The sequence below is a fragment of the Phycodurus eques genome, chromosome 19 (genome assembly GCF_024500275.1).
Source record: "Phycodurus eques isolate BA_2022a chromosome 19, UOR_Pequ_1.1, whole genome shotgun sequence".
Classification (NCBI taxonomy): domain Eukaryota; kingdom Metazoa; phylum Chordata; class Actinopteri; order Syngnathiformes; family Syngnathidae; genus Phycodurus; species Phycodurus eques.
Genome location: NC_084543.1, coordinates 952,762 through 978,739, shown reverse-complemented (window position 1 = coordinate 978,739; position 25,978 = coordinate 952,762). Strand labels below are relative to the sequence as shown.

The window sequence follows — 25,978 nt, the reverse complement described above, 5'->3', positions numbered from 1 at the left end:
CTGTAGGAAAAAAATTTAAGTGAAAAAAGTGATAAAAGCATGACACATATTGTTACAAAAGAAAAAAAAATGTTTTCAAATCAAAAACACTAAAATGCCATCAGAAATGCGACACAAATTGTCAAAAGTCCCCAAAAATCTTACAAAAACACTAAAAACCTACCAAAAATGTGACACAAATTGTCACAAAAACTACAAACATGACCAAAAAATATGTAACACAAAAACCAACCAAAAGCATGACACTAATAATCACAAAAACTAGAAAGTAATTACCCAAAAATATAACAAAAACAATAAAAATAATAAAAGCAACCAAAAATGTTACAGAAATTGTCTCCAAAAATAAAAAATTACCCAAAAATGTAAAAAAAAAAAAAAAAAAAAAAAAAAAAAACTACTAAAAGCTAAAAAAATGTGACATTGTCACAAAATCTACAAAAATGTTTTTATAAACAAAACACAGAAAATTTGACACAAATTGAATGACTCAAAAATGTAACAAAAATACTAAAAATCCACCAAAAATGTGTCTGCAAAAAAAAAAAAAACCCTATAAAATTGACCCAAAATATTAAATTGACAAAATCCGTCACAAAAAGATTTTTAAAATGTAAGATGCCAGTGTAGAATGGAAACAGAATTTTTCTGAAGGTCTTAAAATCACAACAAAGGGCTCAGAAGACGTCAGACAAGGAAACAAACTTTATTGACAAATTTGGGCATGACCAAGACAAACATCCTATTTACAAAACAACTTTCAACACAAGTAGCTTCTCGTAGAAAAACAAAAAGCACATCCTCACTTATGTCTCCTCCATCTTTAGATACGCGTGTGTGCGCGCATGTGCGCGTGAGGCCAAGCAGCTTTTGGTATCCTAGCAACAGGTGATGAGGTGATGAAAAGCAGATGGAGGTGACTGGAAGGAAACCACCTGCATCCAGATGACCTACTTTCTTCCTGCGTCTCTTTTCATTACATCCGACCATCATCATCACCACCTTCATCCTCATGCCCGCGTGTGTGTTCATTAGGTAAGAGTGACCTTGTGCTGTAAGCTTGCAAGTGGTTGACATCGCGGCTCAAAAGACCTTTGTCGAGATCTCCTTTGTACATCATCTTGTACCGTTACCAAACATACACGAAGAGCATGTGTGCGTGTGTGTGTGTTGTGGTTGTGGCGCACCTTTTCAGGATTGTAACAGTGCACAGTTGACTGCGGCCTCACGGACAACGCGTTGCATTGTGGGATGTGGTGAACATAAGCGCTATTGAAGGCGACGCAAGCTGTTGTACAGTGATTTGCTCTTTCTTCCTAATAAAGTGTGTTTTCCCTTATTTCTATGCTCCGTAGTGTTTATTATGAACTACATGTAAATAAAAATAAGGTAAATATAATGCCGTTCTGGGGTTGGAATTGCATTTCCATTCGTTTCAATTTTTACATACTGTTTAAGTTATTACCATACTTTTTTTTTTTTTTTTTTTTTCCAATAAAGTACGATACGGTATAGGGCTATTTTCTTATTAAAACACACAAAACACACACACACACACACACACACACATTTTAGTTTTTTGGGGGGCTGGAACAGATTGATAGTATTTCCATTCATTTCAATAGGGAAAGATGATTTGAGTTGCAAGCGTGGTCACGGAATAAAAAAAAAAACAAAAACGTAAATCAGGGTACCACTGTATATCTTCAGCTAGTGGAAAAAGTTTGGCTCGGGCACCGCTAGCTGTGCGGAGCACACACACGGATGAGCTTTGCTAGCGCATGCAGGTTGGCGGACACACTTAGCGTCGACGGAGAAGATGCGAGAGAACGCGGCCCAGGCGGTCCACGTCCTGCTCGAGGGCGTCCGCTAGAAGGTCAGCGCTGAAACATGGAGGACAGTCACTCACAACAGGCGGCCACTAGGAGGCGCATGCGGGGCTCCAGAGAGACAGCAAGAGGTGCGATGAGTCGCAAGTTTCGAGTCTTAGCCTTAAAGTTACTAAAGGTTACTGTGGAAACACATAAACAAATACAGTAGCTTACTTGATTTTTGGGGGGTTTACAGTACCGGATGAGGCTTGTTCCCATTTTCTTTTTTCCGCTTTCATCCAAAACATAATCCTTGAAAATGCACATTTTCAAATGTAACCAGGCAAGACTTGTCAAGTCAAGTAGTTCAACGGTCAAGCGGAGTCTCTCCGAAGTTTTAGTCCCGAGTCGTAAAAGTGGCGACTTAAGCGTGACTTACCGTCCACTTCCAGGACGTTCCTGACGCTGGCGCTCAGCTCGTTGGCTTGTTTCGCCAGCGCCGCCGCCGTCCACGAGCTCTTCTTGTGTCGCGAGGGTCCGCCTTGAGAGACCCCCTCAGCGTCCACGCAACTACACACAACAACCACCGCACGTTAACATCTTAACATCTACACAACCGCACGAACAACGAACTGCTTGTTAGAAGAAGGAGCACGCGGGGCATCTGGAACGGTGTGATCATTTTCTCGCGTAGCAATAAGCGCGAGCCAGAAGGAAAGAGTGCATAAAAGACAGAGAATGTCCAAAGTCTGAGAGGATTTCACACTGACAAAAAGAAGATAAAGTGCAACGTGTCTTCTGTAGTGCCATGCGGAACTGGCTTACACAGTTGCCCGTCCATGGTAAACGCTGTTAGCTCATAAACGAAAATAGCCTCCAACCGCCGGTTACAGTTGTGACGAATGAAGTGAAGAAACCGATACAAGGCAGTCCAGGGACGCCCGGTTGTTGAAGTTTGACGACAGATAGAGACCATCAGAGAGACAGAGGCAGCGTACCCGGCGGCCGCCGAGGAGCTTCAGGATAGGACAAAGAACAATGACGTATTTCAGATGAAGTACGGGCAACTGTCGTGGAGTAGACCGTGTTCTTGTCCGCACTTCGACAATGACGTGTCCCAACCTCAGCAGATTCGCCGTGTGCACAGAGTCGGAACTTTCTGAGACCTCAACGGTTAACTGCTTTTTTTCATGATGATTTCAGCGCTGTACACAAAGACGGTGTTTCAATACATCCATTTTCCATTACACTTGAAGCCCTAGTACTTTTTAAATATATGCACATTTTGTACTGCAAGTGCTTAAGAGGAGTCCTGTTTTGTTTTTGCAAAATGCATTTCTATGGTGAACAATAAAGAGGATTTCTACAGCTTTATGATCTGTTCCTTTCTCGATGTTCTGCCAAATGCCTGCTCAATGGGTTTTCATGTGGATTGACTCAGGAGCTGTTTTGAGGCAATAGTTCAGTTTTGCAGAACAGTCAGGGGTTTTGTGAATGTAGCTGGAATATTTTTTTTTAGGTGCTTAACGTATTGAGAAAATGGGTGGAGGTTTCAAGGAACTTGTTTTAGCAATTGAGAAAAAACTAAACGATAAGTCGATGCTCTGTCGTTGTATGTTGTTGTTTTTGATCTTTGCGACCCGCACAGCGGCAGACTCGACGCAAAAGCCGGCAGTCAGTGGCCTAGAACAGGTGAGGAGGACAAAGCAACGTGGGGGATCTCCGGGTGCATGTGTGTGTGTGTGGGGGGGGGGGGTTATGAAACATGAGAGACACGGCGACCCCCCTCGCCCCACACACGCAATCTGACTGACCCGATTGACCGAAGTGGACTTACACAAGAATCATGTCACTGAAATCAATCGCACTTGCACAGCAGAAAGACAAAGCAGCACACTGAACAAGATGCACGCAGGAAAAAAGGGGAACAAATCAGGAGGAATAAAAATGAAACGAAGGAGGAAGGACAGATTGGAGATGACGATTCAAGGATAGGAATCAAAGCAAGCTACTTTTACAAAACAACCATCTGTATGCTTAACAATGTGTGCAATAAATACGAATGAAAAACCTTTTTTTATCTGCCAATACCATAAATGCTAGTCAATAAATTATTTGCTAACAACTGCTAATGAGTTACTTACTATGAAATGTTAGTGAAAAAGATATTTAGGTGCTAATATATGCTATCGTCAAAAAAATATTTGCTAATAGATGCTTATCAAAATGTGATGCACTAATAAATGCTACAGCTTTTTATATGGTAATAAATGCTGTAGTCAAAATATTTTTTGCTAATAGAGAAAAAGTTGAAAATGTTTTTTGTACGCTAATACCGTAATTTCTCGTGTATAATGTGCACCCATGTATAATACGCACCCCCAGATTTGACCTAGACATTCTGGAATACTCTTCTACTTATGTATAATGCATTTTTACAATGCATGATTTTGCTTCTTCTGCTTCTACCCATATCATCAAAACATGAAGTATGATCTGTATTTTGTTAGTTTTTAGGATTATTCTGACGTTAAGCACTTTATTTGAACACGTAATACTTTTTTTAATTTACTTGCTCTTATTTTGAAATTCACAGCCCTACTTTTATTTAGTAAATTAGAAAACGCACAGTTGTGCTCATATATTTGATTACCCAGGCAGAATTTGTAAGATGAGTACAATTCTTTCAAGAAAACATGAAGGACCAGGCGAAACGCATTTAATGTGATTTTCATGGGATGTGTACAGCGTTCTCGGAACCTCTAGGTGGCGGTGGTGTTTTGGAATGAAAGTCTGCAGATTTTTTTACAACCACTAGATGGCGGCAGACATTTATAAAATGTGAAAGTTTTTTCCATTTGCCCTAAACCAATGTATAATGCGCACTATTGACCTTTGATCATTTTTGGGGGGGAAATATGTGCATTATACACGAGAAATTACGGTACATGCCAGTCAACGTTATTCATTGGCTAATAACTGCTAGTCAAAAAGTTGTTTTATTTCATAATAAGTGCTATTAAAATATATATTTTCCAATAAACACAGGTGAAAAGCAAATAAATGCTCATGAAAAAAATGATACAAGTGCTAATAATAGTAACGTACTAGCTGATAAATGCTAGTCATACAGAGTAAGAAAAGTTAACGCTGCTACGTATTTGAGGTGTGACAAGTGAAGCGGTTCCGTCTTGTGGGTTCTGCGGAACTTTTGACATGAAATACGGTGACCGCCCCCTGCGCCCGCCGTTGGCTAACGAGGCTCCACGGCGGCGGGCGCTCATTAGCGCCAAGCGGCTTACCGCGGGCCCACCTGGGCTCAAGTGGGTCAAAGCGGGAAACGTGCGAGCGGGAAGGGAAGCTGACAGACGAACGGGAAAATTCTCACCGCACTCTCAACTCAACTCCATTTCAAGAGCAACTTTAAAAATAAAATGCATCTCAAACCAAGTGCTGTATACATACAACAAGAATGTAATCTTGAAAAAGAAAGCCAATCGGTGACATGGAGATTCTCACACTGCACATAGACAAACTCTCACTAGAGGAGGAACCTTAGGAGGAAGCTTGTGCTTTTTAAGGAATCTTTGGGGGAAGCTTGAGAAGGAACCTTTGGCAGAATATTTGGTGTAACATTTGAAGCAATTTAACTAGGAACCTTTGGCAGAACATTTGAGGGAATCATTGGAGGACGCTTCGAAGGAACCTTTGGAGGAACCTGAGGTTGAAGCTTAAAACAAACCTTGGAAGGAAACTCAATCAAAACATTTGAAGGAAACTTCAGAGGAACCTTCGGAGTAAATTTAGGAGGAACATTTAAAGGAATCTTTGAAGGACCCTTTAGTGGATCTTCCGGAGTATACTGAAGCGGAACCTTTGGAGGAACTTTTGAAACAACATTTGTCGGATGACGAAAGTTGAGACGAACCAAAATTGTGCATTAAGATGTAAAGCTCTTCAAGGTGAACTAAAGATCAAAGAAGATGATGATGATGATGATGATGATAAAGGCTCAGAGTTACAAATAAAGTGAAGTTCGGTGTTGGACTTTGGTGGTACCTTAAGCTCTTGGTGGGCCCGAGTCCTTCAAGCAGAAACTCTTCAACATTCTGGAGAGAAAACAAACAAACATAATTCTAATCCTTCGTGAGTCTCCATTGCGGCCACTTCGTTAGGTACGCAAGCTCCATCTCTCTCGTGATTACCTGGACAAACGCCAGCAGTTTTGTAGTCGACATCTCCAAAGTTTTCTTGGCGGCGTCGCTCTTTCTCAGCTGGCATTCCAGCACGGCCGCTTTCTCCTTCAGCCGTTCGCTGTCCTCCTGCCACAAGAAACGCCCGCCGCCGCCGCCTTCACAATCAGCAGTGGCGGCCCACGCAACATCAACCACGTGAGCGACGCGACTACTTTCAAAGTCGGCACGCTGGCCCTGCGAGGATGTCAGCATTTTTCCGTCCTCTAATTGGTCGGTCTGAGCCAAACTGTTCCACTGGCAAAACACGTCTGTAGCGATCTGCTCACATTCGCGGATTTTAAAATCGGCAACTCTGGTGAGCGCGATGTACTGTCATTGCGAGGGATACGGACCGAGCCCTGCCGCAAACAGCCAAGAACTGGGAGTCTGTACGACTCCCCCTCTCAAAAAAGGTTTCGAATTCACTCTAGATGCCACAAGATGGTAGAAAAGTACTAGTTTTGTCGAAATGAAGCTCCTCGGCTCACTTCAACACAGCTCCTTGGCACCAAGATGACACACAATGACGTCAGGGCAGCACTTTTGGCTAAAGGAAACTCCTCAACTCACTTCAACATAGTTCCTTGGCACCAAGATGCCACACGATGGCAGCAAAGCACTACTTTTATTGCTTTGGCCTGAGCACAGTGAATAACAGAGGATATGTGTGTGTGTCCCCCCCCCCCCCCCCCCCACAAAAAAAAAAAAACGTGCGAATACCGAACTGCAAATATGCTAAGGTTCACTGTATATGGATGTCAAGATTTTGTCCAATCAGATTTCAGCCTCTATATGTTGCCATGTCAGCCTAATCCGCTTAGGGCCTTTGAAATCAGTAGGGCTGGCCAACGTAACGTCAACTAGAATTAGAAATGGGACCGCTTTTCAAATGGATCCTCACAGGTCCATAGTGCTAACCCTCGACGGCGTCATCATTTGTCCATTCTCCGATTGGCTGGTCTGAGCAAAACTGTTCTACTAGCGAAACACATCTGTCGCAATCTGCACACAAAACATTTCACAAATGGCAACTCAGGTGAGCATGAGATGTATTTCACACTTTTCAAAATGATGTTTATTTGATAGGCTCCAGCAGCCCCTGCCCCTAGTGAGGATAACCGGTCAAGAAAATGGATGAATGGAACTACCTTATTGTCCAGAAGAGGAGGAGGAGGAGGAGGATGACGAGGCTGTTTGGCTCTGTGAGTCTTCAGCTCGGCGATCTCGGCCTCCAGCAGGTGGACCACCTCCTCGTAGTCCATCTCCATCCCGCGGGCTTGCTTCCGGGCCTCCTCGACAAGCAGGACCCGCGCCCGGAGGGCCCGCGTCTCCTCCGCGGCCGCCTTGGCTTCCTGTCAGGGAAGACGCCGGGCAGGAAGCCTCGCTCGTGATGCGTTCGGGGCCTGTTGGACGTTTCCAAACACTCGCTAGAACAGGGTGGGAAAAGTTCTGTCCGCAAGGGCCACTGTTGCTTTTAAAACAGACAGACAGGCCAGGCCATTCGCCAAAAAGTGTTTAATTCATATTTGTTCATGTTGTAATTGTATTCATAGTTCATTTATTTAGAACTAACCAATTATTTCATAAAAGAATAAGTCGTTGCCATGTTGTAATTGTAATATAATTAATTTCATTCCAATCAACCAACTACTGTATAAAAAAAATCATTCATTGCCCCGTCTTCATTTTAACTTCGTCATTATGAGAAACCAATAAAATCCTAAAAGTGTTAAATGCATATGTAAAATGGTTTACTCATGTTATTTACAATACATAAGTTAAACAATAATTTAATGAATATCAAATGGTATATACAGCATGGTTTATTTTCATTTTTAGTCATTTACAATCAAACAATTAACTGATTTTATATTGAGATAAATGAAACAAATACATTCATAAATGAATAAATACATTTGAACTAAACAATTTTAGTGATAAAAACCTCTCAACGAATACAACAAATATTAAGGGGCAATTGATGTCCATAATGATAATTCAGCTTTTTATGGCAATTTATTCATTTCAATAAATGTTATCATAGTTCATTGGCCAAATCGGATACATGGAATTTCATTTTAAAGGTACAGGCAGAATGTGCGTGGCGGGCACGACCGACAAGACGACACTTGAGGGGGAAGTTACAAGGTTACATAACAAACACACACACACACACACACGCTGACAAACAATGGACCGGTCCCCGGCCAATCACAAGGGTTCATCTTGAACAAAGTGCTGAATGGAGCAGTAGCCGAACGCCTCACGGTGTTATAGCATGGCATTAGGGTACCTGAACGCAGCGTGAAGCTTCTTCTTGCCACTCTGCCAAGCAAAAACCATGTCTGCCAATGAAAGGAGGGCAGCGAGCGTGCGCCTTTCGTGTGGACGTTGACGTGGCAACGGCGAGGCAAATGCCTGTTAGGATGTCATCGCCATGACGACACAAGACTCGTAGTCGGTGACCTCCTGCCTTGCTTCCTGGCGTTTCTTTTCCTTCCTTCCTTCACATGCATCCTTCCATCCTTTGCTTAAACCTTTTTTCTACCTTGCTTCCTTCTGACTCAAACGATGTGCCGCCATTTACTTACCCATGAAAGAATTAACGGGTTTTGTCTCACCCGGTTTGGACAGCCTCATCCGAGTTCGTTCTTAACGCTGCTTAGTGCTCGATATTACCAAAGACTTCTCTGCTAGGACACGAAAACCTTGAAAGATGAACTAAATGATATATTTTTTTAAATCCTCTTTTTAATCAAATGACTCCAAGCTGGCGTTTGTTGAGCTAACCGATCGATTGATACAACGCGAGCAAGACGAGTGGGAGCAAACGAGGCTTCAGCTGTGAATCACAAACAAACAAACAAACAAACAAACAAAAACAAAGCAGGAAGCATTTTGATTTTATGATTTTTTCCCCCCCCCCCTCTTTGAATGGAGGCTGCTCAATCCTCCCACGCCAGTCAGCCAGGACCACTTTAGCTGCTTTATAAAGATAGGAAAAAAAAAAAAAAAGTAAAGCTGACCAGTGGAGGTGAGCCCACGTTCACCTGGTGAGCTATTTTAAACATCACGGGCCCACACGCGCGCTCCCACGCTGCGCAAGTCAAGTGAAAGCACCGGGATGTTGCAGCGCGTTACCAGTATCAGAATGCACCGGGACGCGTCATCAAACCACAGAGTACATAAATGCACCAAGAACCTGAACGCATCAGGATGCTTCATCATGTCACAAAAGTACCTGAACGCACCAGGATGCGTCATTGTTTTGTCTTTTTCAAACGTGTTCTAACCAGTTTGACGTCGTCCAGCTCCTCCTCCATCTGCTGCTGAACCCTGCGAGACTCCGACAGTCGATCCTGAACGTGACCGCAACAAGATGGCGGACGGAGATCCACACGAAACAGGAAGTTAGCCGTTGCGCGTCTCTGGCGCCGTCAACAGAGCCAAAAATAAAATGTTGCTTTCACCTGCAGCCTCTTGATCTCCCTCAGAGCCTCCACGTTCTCCTTCCTCAGGCGCTCCATCTCGTCCACGTCGTCACAACCGGACGTTGACTGCCGCGCACGCACAGCAACATAAAAGTAACTTCACATTGTCATGGCGACAGTTGAAACAATTTGCTTCCCCCTTAAAAATTTAACCGACGACTAGAGAACGCCATAAGATATATATACAAGATCATATTTGTTACATTCATTTAGTTTATTTTCTGCAGAAATTGGTTCATTGACATATATTTTTCATACATCTATTTATTAATTACATTTTTATTTATTATACACATGTTTTGAAATTTTTTTTATATTTTTATTGTTTAACAAAAAAATAGCAAAATCTATTTTACATATAATTAACATAACAATAATAATAACATTATATATATATAAATATATATATATAATATATATATATATATATATAACACATATAATATATATAACATATAACATATAACACATATAAAACATAACATATACATACTTTTTAGTTGATTTTACTAAATAATTGGTTGACTTATTTATTTTAAATGAATTATATATTTTCAAATATATCATTTTACAGGATTTTTTAAAAATAAATTTAGCTACTGTAAATAATAATTAAAAATAAACATAAACATTACATTTGTAGTATATATGTATTTATTTATTTTATTGAATAATTTGTATATTTCTTTCTTGAAAATAATAAAATACCAAAACATATTTTGCATATAGTTCACATCTTATTTTACTCCATTTATTTATATCATATATATCAGTATAACAAACAGTTTTACACACACATCAATTTAGTAACTTGAAAATCTAAATAAAACAAAAATTGCAGAAACACACAAATATGTATTTATTTTATTAAATTAGTTTATTTACTGCAATAATAAAATAAAAATGTAAAATAATCACTTACATTAGCATGTAACCTTTATTTAATAATAGGGTAATTTGTTGATCATTGATTGATACTAAAATCAATTACATTTTTCTAATAAGTGGTAAATCAATGACAATTTTATGAATTAATTGAATTAAAACCCCTGAGAATGAATTATTATGTCATTAATAAAATCAACAATTGGATACTTTTTTATATAGCTGCACATTTGAACTTTAAACATATCTATGTTTTTAATACACCTCATTTATGAATGAGCCCTGCTGTACATATCTACGCATCCTGTACACTTCGAATGTGTCGCGTCTACGTACATTCGATAGTTCTAACTCGTAAAGTGTCTGTCCTGAATCATTGTAATTAGTCAAGTATATGTAAAGCGCATCATCGTTATTGGGGACAATCCGACTCGGGGACGAACGTGTCGTTCCCGGGCTGCGTGTCGCCTGTCGTGCCAGGATCGATCGCTGCGGGAAAAGCGAGCGACCGTTTTGGAAATATTTCCGTCCGCCCCCCGCCGTCCTCCCAACCGACCGGTGCCCCCCCCCCCCCCCCCGAAAACACCGACAGATCCATAGCCATCACGCGGATGCCCCGCCACGGCCACAAAGCGGTGAGCTTTAGCGCCGATTGTCTACTGCACACTTTTGTGGAACTACAAAGTTAGCAAAACGCATAGGTCGATTTGCCCTGTACGCAGCTACAAATAACAGTCAACGACCACATTTTCGATATGTGGAGGGAGACAACGCATACATTTAAATTCATATTTTGGGGGATTCATATACTGTATATAGGAGCACTTCAATAAACATGGTGAAAAAGTTCATTCATTTCACTATTCAAAAGTAAAATGGAAAATCATTGAAGACATGAAAGACTTTTCCGAAGGCCAATTCCTTGCTAAGATCTTTATCATTTGTCTTCGTCATTGTTTCTGAAGTCATATTCAAATTTCTTGAGATGATGAATTTGGGTTTGTCGTTAGCTGCAAACTGCAATCGTTCAAATTTCCACACATAAAATCATGAAATATTTCATTCAGTGGGTAGTAAATCTGTATAATGTATGAGTTTCGCGATTTTTAATTGAACTGCTGAAATAAATTTGTTTTAAAAAATAATGTAATCTAGAACTGTACTGTTATAATACATAATATATTATAGAACTGTTTTGTATACTGTGTGCACGTGTATATATATATCTCATAGGACAATCAATGACTGTAGTTTCCATGATAGTCAAATTTATTGCGTTGTGCCTGAATAAGACGATCAATCAGGATGGATCCTTGTTACAGCTCGCCCTCTAGTGGACGCTTTCATTTTGACTGACGCTGTTTCCATGACAACGGTGGTTCATACAGATGTTTTTAAAAAATACATAAATAAACAGAATTGTAAAAAAGAAAGAAAAAAAAAAAAAATCACCTTTTCCACTTGCTCCAGTTTGAGACGACAGCTGCCGCCATCTGTTAAAAAAACAACAACAACAACACACTCATTATTTCACTATATCAATAACAATTATTTACATTTATACATGCCTTTCTGAGCACTTGACGACACTGTAGGAAACGATATAACAGAAAAATAAATATGCCCTGGTATTATATTCTGTATCTAATAATGTGTCTAATCGCAACGAAGGGATTCGTACCCGTGTCGGCGTCAGGCTCGGGTGAGGAGGAAACACACGCGCGCTGGTGGCTAAAGACTGGACTCACCTGCAAAGAAGTTCGAAGTTCTCTCAGCATGTAAAGCGAGGAACACAACAACACAAAAACGACCATATATATATATATATATATATATATATATATATATATATATATATATATATATATATATATATATATATATATATATATATATATATATATATACATATATAGAGTTTGCATGTTCTTAGTTACTTTTGCAATCATTTAAGTAATGAAATTACTTTTAAGGTCCAGTAATTAGTGATGTAACCAAGTTAATATTTCAAGGCAACGGTGGCCAAATGACGCTTGTTTAAAGTGCTTCCAAAACATTGTAAATATGACTCAAATATTAGTCATCTCTTTTTCTGTGTGGCCGTTGTTTAGTGTGACACGGACGCATTTTATGAGGTGGTAATTTGTCACTTTTTTCCGCGGACGTTCAGTCGGCCCGCCGAGCGACACGACCCCGTTTGCGAGCCCGCACCTGGCTGACGTCGACGGCCGGCAGCGTCTCGCTGGCCGGCGTCCGGCTGGAGGCGAGCTCGGCGACCAGGACCGGCGGCGGAGGGGGGGGCTCGCCCCGGGCCCCCCCGTCGACGGGACCGTGAGGACCGCCGCCGGAGCCGGACGAAGTCCGACGCCGGATGAAGGCCACTTCCACGGTGGGATCTGGTCTGGGGTACGGACGGCAAGCAAAACATCATTTGCGGTTTGCTTTTCACAAATCCACTTTTTTTTGGGCATTTTTTTCACAGACTCACCTATGAGTTTTTTGTGTGATTTCTAAGTTGCTCTAAGTAGTAATAATAAATAAAGTAGTCGTCATTTTAGTCATGGAACAAATGAAATTCGTAAAGGACTACGTTGAAGTGATCTCAACCGTGGGACGCAAACGTATGTCGAGGAGTAGCTAAAATTGGCCTGGGTCGTTTGCAGAAGTTACAGAGTTTTCACCACATGTACATGTGCACTTCCTGTGAACTTTTTCCAAATCAAATCATCTGTAAGCTATTTAACTTTGAGGGTAATGTTGTAAGACAAGTTCGACGAGCGGCAGTTTACTGCTTGCTCAACTTCCTTTTCCGGACAAGAGTTTGCGGGCATGCTGGACCTGAGTTTGGTGCGTGTCAGGATGGTCTTGGCCTCCTCGTGCGTCACGCCGATGAGAGATTCCTTGTTGACGGACACCAGCTGGTCTCCCACCTGCAGCCTGCCGTCCTGCACACCGAATACAGCAAACGACCAGGAAGAAACATTCATTCGAAACGCTTTATTTTGATGGTTTGGGTTTTTCTTTTTCTTTTTCAAATTTGAGTTCTTGTTCTCGTTACATTTTGTTTAAATCGACAAATTGAAACAGCTAATGCACTGCTTGATGCATTTTGTGCTTGTGTTTCCTGTATGGGACTGCAGGTGGAAATGAGCATTGTGCATCTCAAATCATCTTTTAGCTGTGAAATGAATGGAAATGCCATTCATCTGTTCCCATGTCCCTAAAAACCCCTGGAAAAGGTTTTTGTAAGATATTTTTAAGGAGGGAAATCACACTCCATAATATTGTACTTTCTAAAAAAATATTTACCGAATGTAAATATTTGCGCATGATTTAATGCTGCGATCAATTCACTGTGCTGCTCCTTCTGGTGTGCCCGCCTTGGCCATCGGGGGGCAGTATAATACAGACCAAAATGAGTAAGAGTCACCGCTACTCTCAGTGACTCAATAAGTTGCAATAATTTGAGTCATTTTTTGCCTGTGTACATTCTAAGCGGGAGTCCACTGTACTCGACTCCAAAAATGACCTGCTAGAGAAATGCCACTCGCGTGTCGGCTGACCTTCTGGCAGTCGCCTCCCGCCACGATGTCCTGGATGAAGACCGTGGGACCTTGGGCACGGTTGGCCCCGCCCACGACGACCAGGCCCAGGCCCAGGCCGCTGCCCTTGGCGATGCAGATCAACTGGATCACGCTGTCGCTGCACGCACAAACAAACGAGAGAGCGGTGGTGACTTCTTCGTTTGTCTGCATGGCTATAGTATAGCGCCCCCGCTGGCCAAGGCGGGTACCTCAGAAGGATCCGCACAATGAATCGAATTGAAGCTTTAAATGATGATGCATCGATTCTTTACGTTCTATGTAAGTATGTTATCACGATATGTTTTTTTTTCCTTCTCAAGTGCAATATGACAGAGTGCTATTTTTCTTGTTAAACACATGACAAAAATCGCAAGCCTGGTCACGGAACAAATGCAATTTATATCTCGAGGCACCACCGCATTTATGTTTAAATGGCGTTCGGATTACGGAGGGGTCCTCGGAAAATGTTCTCCCGGAACCCAAAACGTTTGAGAACCGCTGCTTTTCGGGTTCTTTGCGGAAGTTTGAAGCGTCTCTGGCCGCACCTGAAGGCCGGCGTGGCCGCACGGCCGTAGACGGGGACCCCTTCTTTAGGGCCGAGCAGCCGGGGGCTCTCGGCGTCCGGACGCAAAATCGGGACTTGAGTCACAAGTGCGGAGGTCCGCACTTGCGCTTCCGCTCGGGTTTCGCCCGCCGACTGCTGAGTCGGGGAAACGCGGCCGGACGCCGCCAAGGGAGCGCAGCCGTACTTCTCCATCAGCTCGGAAAACTCCCGCCTGGAGACGACAACGACAACAAACAAACCATCACGATATGAATGAAGGAATTCATAAATGACTTGTTGTAAAATATGTACAGTGAAAACGCAACATATCCGCAATGCGGTTTTTCTTCTTTGGAACCGATACTTTTTTGTGCTCAGGCAAAAGCAATAAAATCATACTTTGTCTCCATCTTGCGGCATCTCGGTGTCAAGGAACTACGATGAAGTGAGCTCCATTTAGACAAAAGTGGGCTTTGCTGCCATCTTGTGGCAACTATAAACCTTTTAAGTGATGAAATAAAAAAGATAAAACAAAACCAATATTGATAAAAACGTTCAGTGTATTTAAATGATTTTAAACTATTATTTATTGATCATGTATTTGTATTATTTTGCGATCGGCTTGCGACCAGTCTAAGGTGTGCGCGCGGGGACGTATGCGTCTGTAAAATAAATTGGAAAAGTTTATTTTAAAAATAAAATAATTCATTCCAATTTGTATGCTATTACTTATTATTAATTTCATTAAGAGTCATTAACCAATTATTGAGTCAAATAAAACCAAGAGCATTTGAATTGTATTATGTATTTTTAAAAAAATCATTTAATCAAGTATATGTGCTATAAATGAATAAAACAATTCACAAAGGTCTCGATGTAAAGACGTGACGATAGGACGTCGCCCTTGTGCATCCTGCTCGTGTTCTCCCCCTCAGGCTAGCGTCAGCATTAGCGTTTGCCTCCGTCACGCGGACGCACAATGAAGCCAAGAGCAAACAAATGTTTTGTTCCCACTTTGTTTTAGTCTCTGCGACCGTTCTGCTAGCGTGCTAGCGTGCTGCGAATTGCAAAGAGCGGCCAGGCGGTTGAAAAAGTGCGAGTCGCGGAGCCGCCGGCCCGGCGACGCCGCGGTCGTGGCCGCCGCCTCGCCGGGCCGCATCCGTGCCGACGAGGCGGCGGCGTGATGCGGAGTGTCCCGTCGCATCGCCTCAGCTGACACCCGCCTCTCCTCCCCCCGGAAAAAAACCAAAACACTGACGCCTGACCTTCAGCTGACACGACAGCTACCACGTCACTTGTTGTCGTGGGAAGCGAGCACGCGTCGGCACAGTGGCGGGCCGAGCTTTCGGTACGGAGGCCGTCGGTGAATCCGCTGACGCCTCACAAATAGACAAACCAACAATAAAATAGCAAAAGCCAACTGCTACAGTGAACCCCCAAATATTCGTGCTTCCGCATTCGCTGACTTTTGGGGGGTAAAGCGTCCTCCATTACTCACAGAGAAACTCACCTGTTTGCTGTTTTTGTGTTGTTGGCATCTTGTTTGTGGCATCTGGGTGCCCAGGAACGATTGAAGTAAGTTGAGGAGCTTCATGTCGTGCTTTGCTGCCATCTTGTGGCATCAATAGGCAATTCTACATAACAGCGGGTTCAGTATATACGTAGTTCAAGTTCGCTGGGCCAGCACTACTGGTTGCGAAGGCCCTGGGCAGATTAGATCGGCTTGGCAACACAGAGGCTGAAATCTGATTGGACCCAAAAAAAAAAAAAAAAAAAAAAAAAAAAAAAACCTCGCATCCACATACACGTATGTACTGGAAGCAGTGCAGCCAAGAGAAATACTACCAAATGAATACAACAGGCTGTTGGGGGAAAAAAAGATTTGAAGGATGCTTAAGGAGGTGGACCTACCTGGAGTCGTCGTCCCTGGCAACCAGCAGCGACATGTGATTGGACAGCGATGCCATCCTCAGGAGCTCCACCGCCCTGCAAGGAAACGCCACACATGTTTGGATGCCAGCATTCCCACCTGGCTACCACCATACCTTGACACATTTAGTCCTGCTTGCATCATACCAACATAAAATCACACCTCAATAAATTTGCACTCCAGTAAAATTGCATCTTGATAAATTAGTGCTGTCTACAATCCGACTTTGATTCAATCACACCTGGAATTAAATCAGAACCGCATAAAATCACACAAAATCACCCCCACATAAAATCCCACGTTGACGCGTCATTCCGACAGAGCATCGCGCACGCTTTGTTACGCTCACACGAGAAGTGCACACGAGCGCGCGCGCGCGTGACGTTTGTGAGACGCAAAGTCGTCACCTCTCGTTGGTGACGCCCCTCAGGCTGATGTCGTTCACGTCCACAATCAGGTCACCTGACTTAAGCCGACCTGGAACGGGAGGGAGAGATGGAGAGAGCGACTAAAATGTGAATTCATCAATATATTTCGTTTCAATTATGGAAGTAGAGAAGAAAATAGAAAATTACGGGAGAAAAAGCCCTAATACCGTCCGAATCAAGAAGAAAATGAGTCTGCCCCCAAGTTAAACTCAAAAATCTCAGTTGGTCCGTCACTTACAGTTTCCGATGCCCTCGGTTACATCGTCAGCAACAAGAAACTCCATTTGAACAACTAGTCATATTTCCGCAGCATACTTTATTGTCGCGGTTATTTGAAGGTTTACAATTACAGTAAGATCTATGCTAATTTAAATAATCCCCTCCATGGCGTTTCGCATTATGTTAGCATTGAGCTGGTGGAGTTTCATTAGCTAAAATTACGTAGTTTGGTTAAACATTTTGATGTTTCAATATGCAATTTTTTTATTCCTTTGTCATGTGTCAGTTTCATACATCAACTGGGAGCGGAATGAAATGATATTGGAATGAAAGTGTACAGCTTTTTCGTAACCTCTAGATGGCGGCATACGTTTAGAAAACGGGAACGTCCCCCCCCCCCCATTTCCCCCTATACCTATGTATAATGCGCACTACTGACTTTTGACCATTTTGGGGGGAAAAAATGCACATTATACACGAGAAATTACGGTAATACATTTTGACGTATTTCAAGAGTAGAGGAGGGGTAAAACTTTTTTTTTAAATGCTATTTAATACGGTCTCTCAATCAGGCGGATTTTCACCTATCGTGACTGGCCCGGAAAGTAGGCCCTGTGATAAACGGGGGTTCACTCTGTATTGCTTACATACTCAGCGTGTTACCCCAGACTTCAACACAATAACCAGGAAAAAAAAAGAAAAAGAGAATCAAACGCAAGTAGACCGTCGAGCGCAGCCAGTCCTCCGGCGACGACTCTCTTGACGAAGATGCCAAAGTCCTCTCCCGTCATTTCTCTGTAGCCGCCGATGATCTTGACACCTGCGTGCGCAAAATCCCCCAAACTCAGCACAACATAAAACCCCGAAGAAGTGAAGCATGCTGGGAAGGCGCCGGCTGACCGAGTCCTCGCTCGCAGTTGCGGAACTCCAGCCGGCGGACGGCTCGAGTGACGCCGCGCGGGCTCATGATGGTCCTGAATGCACACAAAACATCCAAAACAAAATGAAGCCTCTCGAAATCAGCCAATCACGTCACACTGACGCTGTCTCCAGCAATCCTAGTTTTGCTTCACAATATTAAGCTTTGGTTGCTAATCCTGTCATGATATGCCGTACTGCATATACAGCCGTTGGCCCGGATGCACAGTACGTAAACAAAGAAGCGAAGAAGCTCCAACTAGGGCGTCGTCATCAAGTGAGCAGCAGAGTCGAGCGCAGCAATTAAACTGATCGCTTAATTCCTGGTAATCTGCCTGATCACCTGCCGCCAGTCATTAACATCGCACACGCGCACCACATTCGCAGTCAAGTTGTTCGTATCGACGACAGCACAAAAAACAAACGCCATGTGCGTCAACATCAAGTCACAAGTGAATCTTGGGAATCGCTGGCACGAGGCCGATTCGATACACAGCGAGATACACGGGTCGCATTTCGATTCAAAAACGATATGTTTACGGGCGGAGAAATTCGAATACGATTCGATTCAGTATGGGAGCGATTCGATTCTCGATCCGATTCGGTGCAGAAAAAAAATCTGATCGTTAACATTTGCACATATGCTCATCATGAAGAAACTTGACTTGACTTGACCCAATTCTATAAAAGGACATTTGTCTAACCTTACGGTACATGTTTGAAAACATGTACAGTAAAAAAAAAAAAAAAGACCACTTAACCCCGAGCAAAAATGATCTATAAATGAATGACGTAAATAGACCACAACAATATAACAATTCATTTTGAAGATTTTCTCTCTGCACAAAGAATATTTAAAAGCCGTGGCAGCGCCAATCAAGCTAGGAGCGCCACTGCACACACGCATTGCTTTTTTTCCCCCCCCCCTTTCCCTGCTTGCTGAGTGCTGACTGACTTTTTGAACATTTTAAGTCGCAACGACTAGCCTAGTTCAACTGGCCATCAGTTGCGGGACGTACGTGGCCGTGTGTCCTCTCGGAAGTTTCTTTTTAGGTTTACGCGGTACCAACTGGAACGTTGGAAATTGCCGAGATGGAGCCACCTTTGGCATATTGTCTGCATGTTTGCAATCTGCGGCGCACGTTTTGCCGCCGACTTGAGATAAGGTGCGTAATGTGACGTCACGTTGAACGTTTACAGCTCCTGGGGGACGTTACTTTGCTATCGCCGTGACCGTGAAAGCAGCCGAACTACTGAAAACGGGGAAACATGATTTGATTGGCGAGTCAATTCAGCTTGATCCCAGACGGAATGAATACAAAATGCACTGTAGTATGGAAATAAAAATTTTTTTTTTATGTTCTGGTTTTGGTTCGAGAGGATCAATTATGGCTCCGGAATTGGAACTTAATTCAATTTCAATTCAAATTCAAATGAACATGAACTCAATGATCAATTATTTAATAGGTCAGGCTTTACAGGTTTACGTCAAATGTAGCAAAATGCAAATCCTTCTGGGAAGAAAAATCAGGCACTTCATTTCTGAACAACGCGGAATCTATCAGCCGTAACGCGATTATTAGCTATGTTGAGCAAACACATCCATAAATGAATAAAACAACAAGTGAAACCCGCACCGGAAGCGTTTCCGTGTTGGCGTCTCTCGGAAAGGGCCGGCGCACGCTTGAGTGGCATCGGCAGCGGACGCGAGCAAACAACGGCAACTACACGAGCGCGCGACCTCCACCCAGCAAGCGAGGGCGCAGGGAACGAGGAGGTAGGAGACAAGGAAGGAGCTCACCAGTAGAGCAGCGGCAGTCCATCGACGCACTCGGCTTCCTGCGGGAGAAACGACACCGCACGACGTCAGCGAGCGGACGCGCACGCGCACGCGCCGCCATGACAGAACTGCGCTTGTCGCCGAGGATGACGTTGACGAGACAAGGCTGGTGTGCGCGTGTGCGCGCGTGTGTCGGAGGATGGAAATGCGCCTAGATGGGGAGGCACGCACGCACTTTTACACGCTAATCCCTGCTGATACCTGTCCCACGCAAACACACACACACACACACACACAACTAGGCCAATGCACTCACCTGCTGCATTGACAGTATATCGACACAAACACTAATCGCACACAAATGGCTCCTGGGTTGAGTTTGCAGAGCGTCTTCTGGCATCTTGTGGCTTTTCCCCAAGTTCTGCCGTTCAATGAGCAATTAGCACTCGGCTAATTGTAGCGAACGCTTTTTTTTGGGACGCCGGGTTCGACCACTTCCCGTGTGTGCTAAGCGTGTGACGAAACCAAAGTGCACGCAAATGAGCTTTCATCACACTGCTCCAAAAAGTGCTACAAAATGACCAGAACAGATAACTTTTCATTCGTCAAGTTTGTTTTCTTGTATCAGTGTGAAACCTAATTATGACTGTGATGATTATTATATCTTATGATACAATTAGATGATTGTACGACCATGTGAAGCACTTGGTGAGTCCTCTCTATGAGCGCGATATACACTAAATAACTTTCTTACTTACATAATGTCAAAGAAATATAGTGTATATACTGTATGTCATTTCATGCCTAATGTGAATAGTTTTTGACTTGGAAGTGACCTTTTGAATGAGGCAAACATACACAAATGCTTTCAAGGGATATTAGAATCCGTTCAGAAGTGGTTAGTAATGCGCTACGTTTATGAAATAATTTTGGGGGGAAATTGTACTTGTCGGAGTAGTTTTAATGCAATGTCCCTTTCTTTTTGTTTTGGGCAGAAACAGTATTTTTACTCCATTGCATTGAGCTACATTCCACTCACTACTGTTATTATATCGCCCTGTTTTTTCTAATGTCTTACTCAAGTAATTATTTGGGGGACTATTTTGGACGTTTCCTCGCGTCATATTGTTTTCAAGTAATAGTGCTCTTCCTGGGGTACAATTTGCGGCTACTCGAGCCACCTCGGAATACATTCGGGTGGCAAAAATGAGCCCAACACGCTGATTGGTGCAAAAGACGATTCGGAAAAACGAATGAATTGACAACCATTTTGATATTTCCGCAATTGATGATCTTCGTGTTGAGAAAAAAAAAAAAAAAAAAAAGCCATTTGCAAACATCTGCTTTGACTTTGGAAAACGACGATCAACTTTTTTTGCCGATTTTCTGACCAATGTTACGAAGCGAACCGGAAACCGAATCGTCCTCAATTTGTGCATTTTCGGCACCGTCAATATGACATAATGTCCCGTTGTGGACCAAAGCGATGGACATTTTGATACGATTCATCGATAATCAAAAGAATGATTGACCGATTCATCGATGAAATGGCCTGCACTTTATCTCCACCATCGCAGCGCCCAAAGCGTTTTACAAAACCTCACATTCACATTCACCCACCGACACATATGTTCCTCCGCTCATGGCCGACTGCTGCCACGCAAGGCGCTGCCAGGCCCACCGGTGGCAAATTAGGGTTCGGTGTTCAATATGATTCCAAATATGACTCATTTTGATTCGATACGATTAATAACGTTTCAATTCAACCGTTTTGGTTTTTGGGTTTATACTTTTTTAGGTCACATGTCTGCATCTTTTTTATTGTCACACTTTGTTACTGAATTCTACTGCGTGTGTGTGGTTTTTTTGGGGTGTTATTTCCACACTTAATGCTGTCTTGTATCGTTTTTTTTTTTTTTTGTACAACAAAAAGAGGAAAAATGAAGGGCAGAAAAGGTGACAATGTTGAAATAAAGTGCTTTTTTTTGGGGGGGGGGCCTGTAATGTCAAAAGCAGAAGCAGCAAATTTCCTGCCTTTCGAAATCACAAACAGTCTGCAAGACGTCAGCGATGGATTCGGACGTAGCGACCACGCCGGCGCCGGGCGGCGGCGGCGGCGGGTGCCCGCCGGTGGGCATCCAGCTGGAGGGCGCGATCCTCCCCCCGGTGCTGACCGTGGACGTGGTCCTGGGCCTGCTGGGCAACGTGGTGGCTCTGTGGATCTTCTGCTTCCGGATCAAGTCGTGGAACGCCAACATCGTGTTCCTGTTCAACCTGGTTCTGGCCGACTTCCTGGCGCTGGTCAGCCTCCCGCTGCGCATCGACGCGCTTCTGCGGGGCCACTGGGTGTTCGGCGACGCCGTGTGCCGCCTCAACCTCTTCCTGATGTTCACCAACCGCACCGCCAGCATCGCGCTCATGACCGTCGTCGCCTTCTACCGATACTTCAAGGTGAGAACACCAACTTCGTCGCTATGCTGAGTGAATTCAACGAAGGGTTCGGCTATGAAGATGACTTTGAAATGGAGTTGGTTCGCCCGTTAACAAGGGCTTTCTCAAAGTCATCGAACTTTTTGCGATGACTTTTCTTCATTTTGAATGAACGCATCAACAATACCCTCGGATGTTTCCCCAAATAAAAAAAAAAGTGGATTAAAACCACGGATCATTCTTTTGGAATTAACCGCTATATTGCTTCCTTACACAAATAATACATTGATAATAAAACATGATAAAATGGAAATACATTTTGTGTTTGTTGCATTTCACACACACACACACACACACACACACACACATATACGTACCAACCGCTATGACGTCGTGCTGTGTGCCCACAGGTGGTCCACCCTCACCACCGCTTGAACCGCATGAGCAAGCGGCAGGCGGCGGCGTCGGCGGCGGCGGTGTGGCTGCTGGTGGGCAGCCCTCGCCTGCCCATGCTGGCCTACAACCACATCAAGGGCAGCGGAAACGCCACCCAGTGCTTCTTCTTCACCTCCTACAAGGAGGCCTCACGCGGTATCTACCCAGAGCCCCTCCGACATTCCCGCCATATCCTACTAGCGCGCGGATTTTTTGGGGTGGGCATGGCGGGGGCAGCAATTCCTCGAGTACTTGACCAAATGTCTCGAGGACAATCGATTCGGAAAAGATTCCATGGTGACGGCCCGACTCTACGTGATCATTCGCTGACTTGAGAGCGGACCACACCCGCCTTTTAAAGGCATACACACATTCACTGTCAGTTACTATAGTGAAGAATGTGTGGATGGCGACCCCAAGTGGACAAACGTAATACCTGCACCTCACATGCATATACTGTTTGCTGGCCATATTGTATGCATGAGCTTTAAAAAAAAAAATAATAATAATAATAATAATACGGAAAATACTTTGTCGCTTTCGTCTATCGCGGGGGCGGTCTGGAACGGAAGCCGCGCGATAGACGAGGGATTACTGTATGTTCAAAAAAGGTCCCGAGCATCCCCCTCCGATAGTAGCGCTCCGCTGTACTTTTTGGGTGCGACTAGGTTGTAAAAGTTTGCAGAAGCGCTGGAATAAATGCCGCAACATCTTTCGGTAGGCATCATCGTCCTGGTGGCGATGCACCGGATCCTGACGGTGGTGGAGTTCTTCATCGCGCTGGCTTTGCTCCTCTTCTGCTCGGTGCGGATTTTCTGCTTTCTGAAGCGGCGGCAGATGGGCAAACCCGACAAGGTGCGCAAGGCCATGCGGGTGTGCGGGGCCATCGTGGCTATCTTCCTGGTGTGCTTCCTGCCCACCACCGTCACCACGCTGGGGCTGTGGCTGAGCCGCTCGCTGCGGCCTGGGGACTGCGCCGCCTTCTACGCGCTCACCCAGCTCACCATCGTGTCCTTGGGGCTCAACTTCCTCAACTCCGCCCTGGACCCCATCGTCTACGTCTTCTCCAGCTCCGTCTTCAGGAAGGAGCTCTCGGCGGCCGTCCCCCGGAGACTGCGATGCCAGCGGGGAGAGGACGGCGAGCGGTCCGCGTCCACGTCGCAGTCCACCAGCCAGACGGAGCTCGGGAATGTGAGGACCGCCCGAGCCGGGGAAGCCTTGTGAAAGGGGCCGCTCCTGTTCCACAAGTTCAGAGTCCCGCTTTTTGTCTCGATGCGGCCCTGCGATTCTCTGCAAGTCCTTTGTTCGTATGTTCCCAGACATTTAAGACTCGTGAGTGGGGTCCGTTCCATATTCCAATGAGCCATATTCCATAGTTCATCTAAAAACGTCGGAGTGACATTGCATCTAAAAAAAAAAAGAAAGAAAGAAAAACGCATACGTAATCGGACATTTTGTAAAAAAAACTACATACAGTACTACCGAATGACAGCACCATCAAGTGGACAAATCCTACAACTACATCAGCACGTCTACTTTTCTTCGTCAGTTTGTTTCTTCTTTTATTTGTTGATGTCGAAAATGTAAAAAATACATTCGTTCATTTCCATGTTAGTGTCGCTTCGTTGGACGCACAAACAAAAACCTTCTGCTTTTTCAACGACTTGGACTCGCAACGAGCTGACAAGCATAAATTGACGCCACTTTTATTACAAACTCCGTTGAGTCGACATCTTGGCCAGTTCAACAAAGACGCCCATATTTGTTTGCGTTGATTTTCAAGGGAAACTACTACTACTACTAATAATAATAATCTTATATAGTGCATATACATTATATAGAAAATAGAAAAAAAAACTATAGCACTATTGAAAATTCAAGGATTTGATTAATAAAATGAGCTACGTTATGTACACATTTTAACTGATTTTTTTTTTTGTTTTTTTTTAAATAAAGTCACCTTTGAACAAGTTTGCCCACCCCTGAACTCAATGAAAGGAGACAATTAGAGCATTTTTTATAATCGCAATATATGGCACCATGAATTTATTCAGTTTTTAATTTGAAATGTTCATTTTATTCATTTAACTTGAAATTTTGAATATAAAATTCCCTTGAGGTTAAATATACTGTACATCTGTCTGGGGGAAAAAACAAATAGATTTGTATGACAATATTCATTGCAATTGCTCGATGCTGGAATACATGCATATTTGTGTGTGCGCGCGGCTCGGTCGGCCGAAGACTTCGACAGCAACGCCTCCAAACGCGAGATCAGAGTGGAGAGCCTCATCGGCCTCATCAGCCTCATCGGCCTCATCGGCATCATCAGCATTCTCACTCGCAAGCTCGTAATCATGCGCTCCCAGCTGCTTTGCATCAAGACAAAGGCAAATTGCATCAAGATGTCAGTTTTGGAGTGCACCTTCTTCAGCTGATAAAATGGAACATCGTCACCGTGGCAACCAGACTGGACCGGGAGATGAAGGGGAGCATTTTTGCTCTCAAATTCTGTCGTACTCGTTTGTACGTTGGTCAAAATATCAGGAGCACCTGACAGTCCGGCATAAAACTACGCCAAATTTGTGGCACAGTAAATAAAAATTGTTCTGAAATATTAAATTCAATTGTCTCATACTTTATCGGTCAATACAACTGAACTGTTCTGTTTTTTTTTTTTAGTTTAAGGCACTAAAATGGAGAGATTGAACATTTAATTGAGTGATTCTTGCCATAACACGACTCAACTGACATAGGGAACTAAAAGTTATTGAATACATGTTCAAGACCGATACAGATTTTAAAATCCGCTCTGACACACAGGACGATGAGAGATTTTAGGCCTGATGTGGTCCAGTTTCCTGGTACCAAGAAGAACTGGAGCAGCATTTTTCTGGGCCATTTTAAGATGTCAGCTTGACTTTCCTCTCTAGCAGCCGAGTGTCGACATCCTCGCGTTAGCGACACTTTCCCGCTGAAGGGCCAAATCAGGGCCGGCGCCGCCGATAGCGGAAAGCACAAGTGGTCCACTCCGACTTTCGTGAAGCCTCTCCAGCAATCAGCGGCGCCATTAGCAGACGGCGAGGATGCAGAGCTCATCACTCTTCAGACGTGTGGGAGAGATGCATCATAATGGTTTAGGACTGGCCTGCACGCCAAAGAGGTTTGTCAGCAAAACTCCACCTGCGGCAGCAAACGCCTCGCTGCTGTCCAATCACCTGGCAGCCCCGCAGAGCGACTGAAACCGCAGTTGAGGACAAAAGACCGGATGCCAAGTCGGCCGGTTGC

At 43.8% G+C, this 25,978-nt stretch overlaps 2 protein-coding genes across 16 annotated transcripts; one reads left to right on the top strand and one right to left on the bottom strand.

The window, feature by feature from the left end:
- Nucleotides 1-687: 687 nt before the first annotated feature.
- On the bottom strand, nt 688-22,991 carry stxbp4 (syntaxin binding protein 4). 14 transcript variants are annotated; one of them, XR_009770374.1, is made up of 20 exons: nt 20,142-20,429; nt 19,847-19,884; nt 18,028-18,101; nt 17,852-17,947; nt 16,888-16,957; nt 16,462-16,536; nt 14,552-14,782; nt 13,986-14,124; nt 13,261-13,367; nt 12,634-12,823; nt 12,104-12,170; nt 11,875-11,915; nt 9,517-9,603; nt 9,340-9,405; nt 7,195-7,398; nt 6,017-6,133; nt 5,871-5,920; nt 2,251-2,381; nt 2,046-2,123; nt 688-1,940 (listed from the first exon to the last, which is right to left on the bottom strand). XR_009770374.1 is itself a non-coding variant. In XM_061705603.1 (19 exons), the coding sequence occupies exons 3-19, from the start codon at nt 18,092-18,094 to the stop codon at nt 1,902-1,904; spliced, it is 1,848 nt and encodes a 615-aa protein (XP_061561587.1). In that variant the 5' UTR covers nt 18,095-18,101; nt 19,847-20,036; nt 22,633-22,991; the 3' UTR covers nt 688-1,901. The 14 variants fall into 14 exon arrangements, 9 of the variants coding, with proteins under 9 accessions (XP_061561587.1, XP_061561588.1, XP_061561586.1 ...); XR_009770375.1 differs by having other exon boundaries at nt 688-1,883; XR_009770373.1 differs by having other exon boundaries at nt 2,046-2,381.
- On the top strand, nt 19,984-25,312 carry LOC133417665 (hydroxycarboxylic acid receptor 2-like). Of its 2 annotated transcripts, none has more exons than XM_061705622.1 (4): nt 19,984-20,533; nt 21,842-22,276; nt 22,666-22,846; nt 23,412-25,312. In XM_061705622.1, exons 2-4 carry the CDS (start codon nt 21,896-21,898, stop codon nt 23,912-23,914), a joined length of 1,065 nt encoding a protein of 354 aa, XP_061561606.1. In that variant the 5' UTR covers nt 19,984-20,533; nt 21,842-21,895; the 3' UTR covers nt 23,915-25,312. The 2 variants fall into 2 exon arrangements, with proteins under 2 accessions (XP_061561606.1, XP_061561605.1); XM_061705621.1 differs by having other exon boundaries at nt 21,839-22,276.
- The last annotated feature ends 666 nt before the right edge of the window (nt 25,313-25,978 follow it).

Excerpts from the sequence above, each read along its gene's own strand:
- stxbp4 (XM_061705599.1), bottom strand. The coding sequence starts at position 20,225 with ATGCCAGAAGACGCTCTGCAAACTCAACCCAGGAGCCATTTGTGTGCG. Across the intron at positions 9,604-11,874 it reads AACTGGAGCAAGTGGAAAAG|TCAACGTCCGGTTGTGACGA; the intron begins GTGATTTTTTTT and ends CGTGCGCGGCAG. Across the intron at positions 6,134-7,194 it reads CTCCTCTTCTGGACAATAAG|GAGGACAGCGAACGGCTGAA; the intron begins GTAGTTCCATTC and ends TTCTTGTGGCAG.
- LOC133417665 (XM_061705622.1), top strand. The coding sequence starts at position 21,896 with ATGGATTCGGACGTAGCGACCACGCCGGCGCCGGGCGGCGGCGGCGGC. Across the intron at positions 22,277-22,665 it reads CCTTCTACCGATACTTCAAG|GTGGTCCACCCTCACCACCG; the intron begins GTGAGAACACCA and ends GTGTGCCCACAG. Across the intron at positions 22,847-23,411 it reads CTACAAGGAGGCCTCACGCG|GCATCATCGTCCTGGTGGCG; the intron begins GTATCTACCCAG and ends ATCTTTCGGTAG.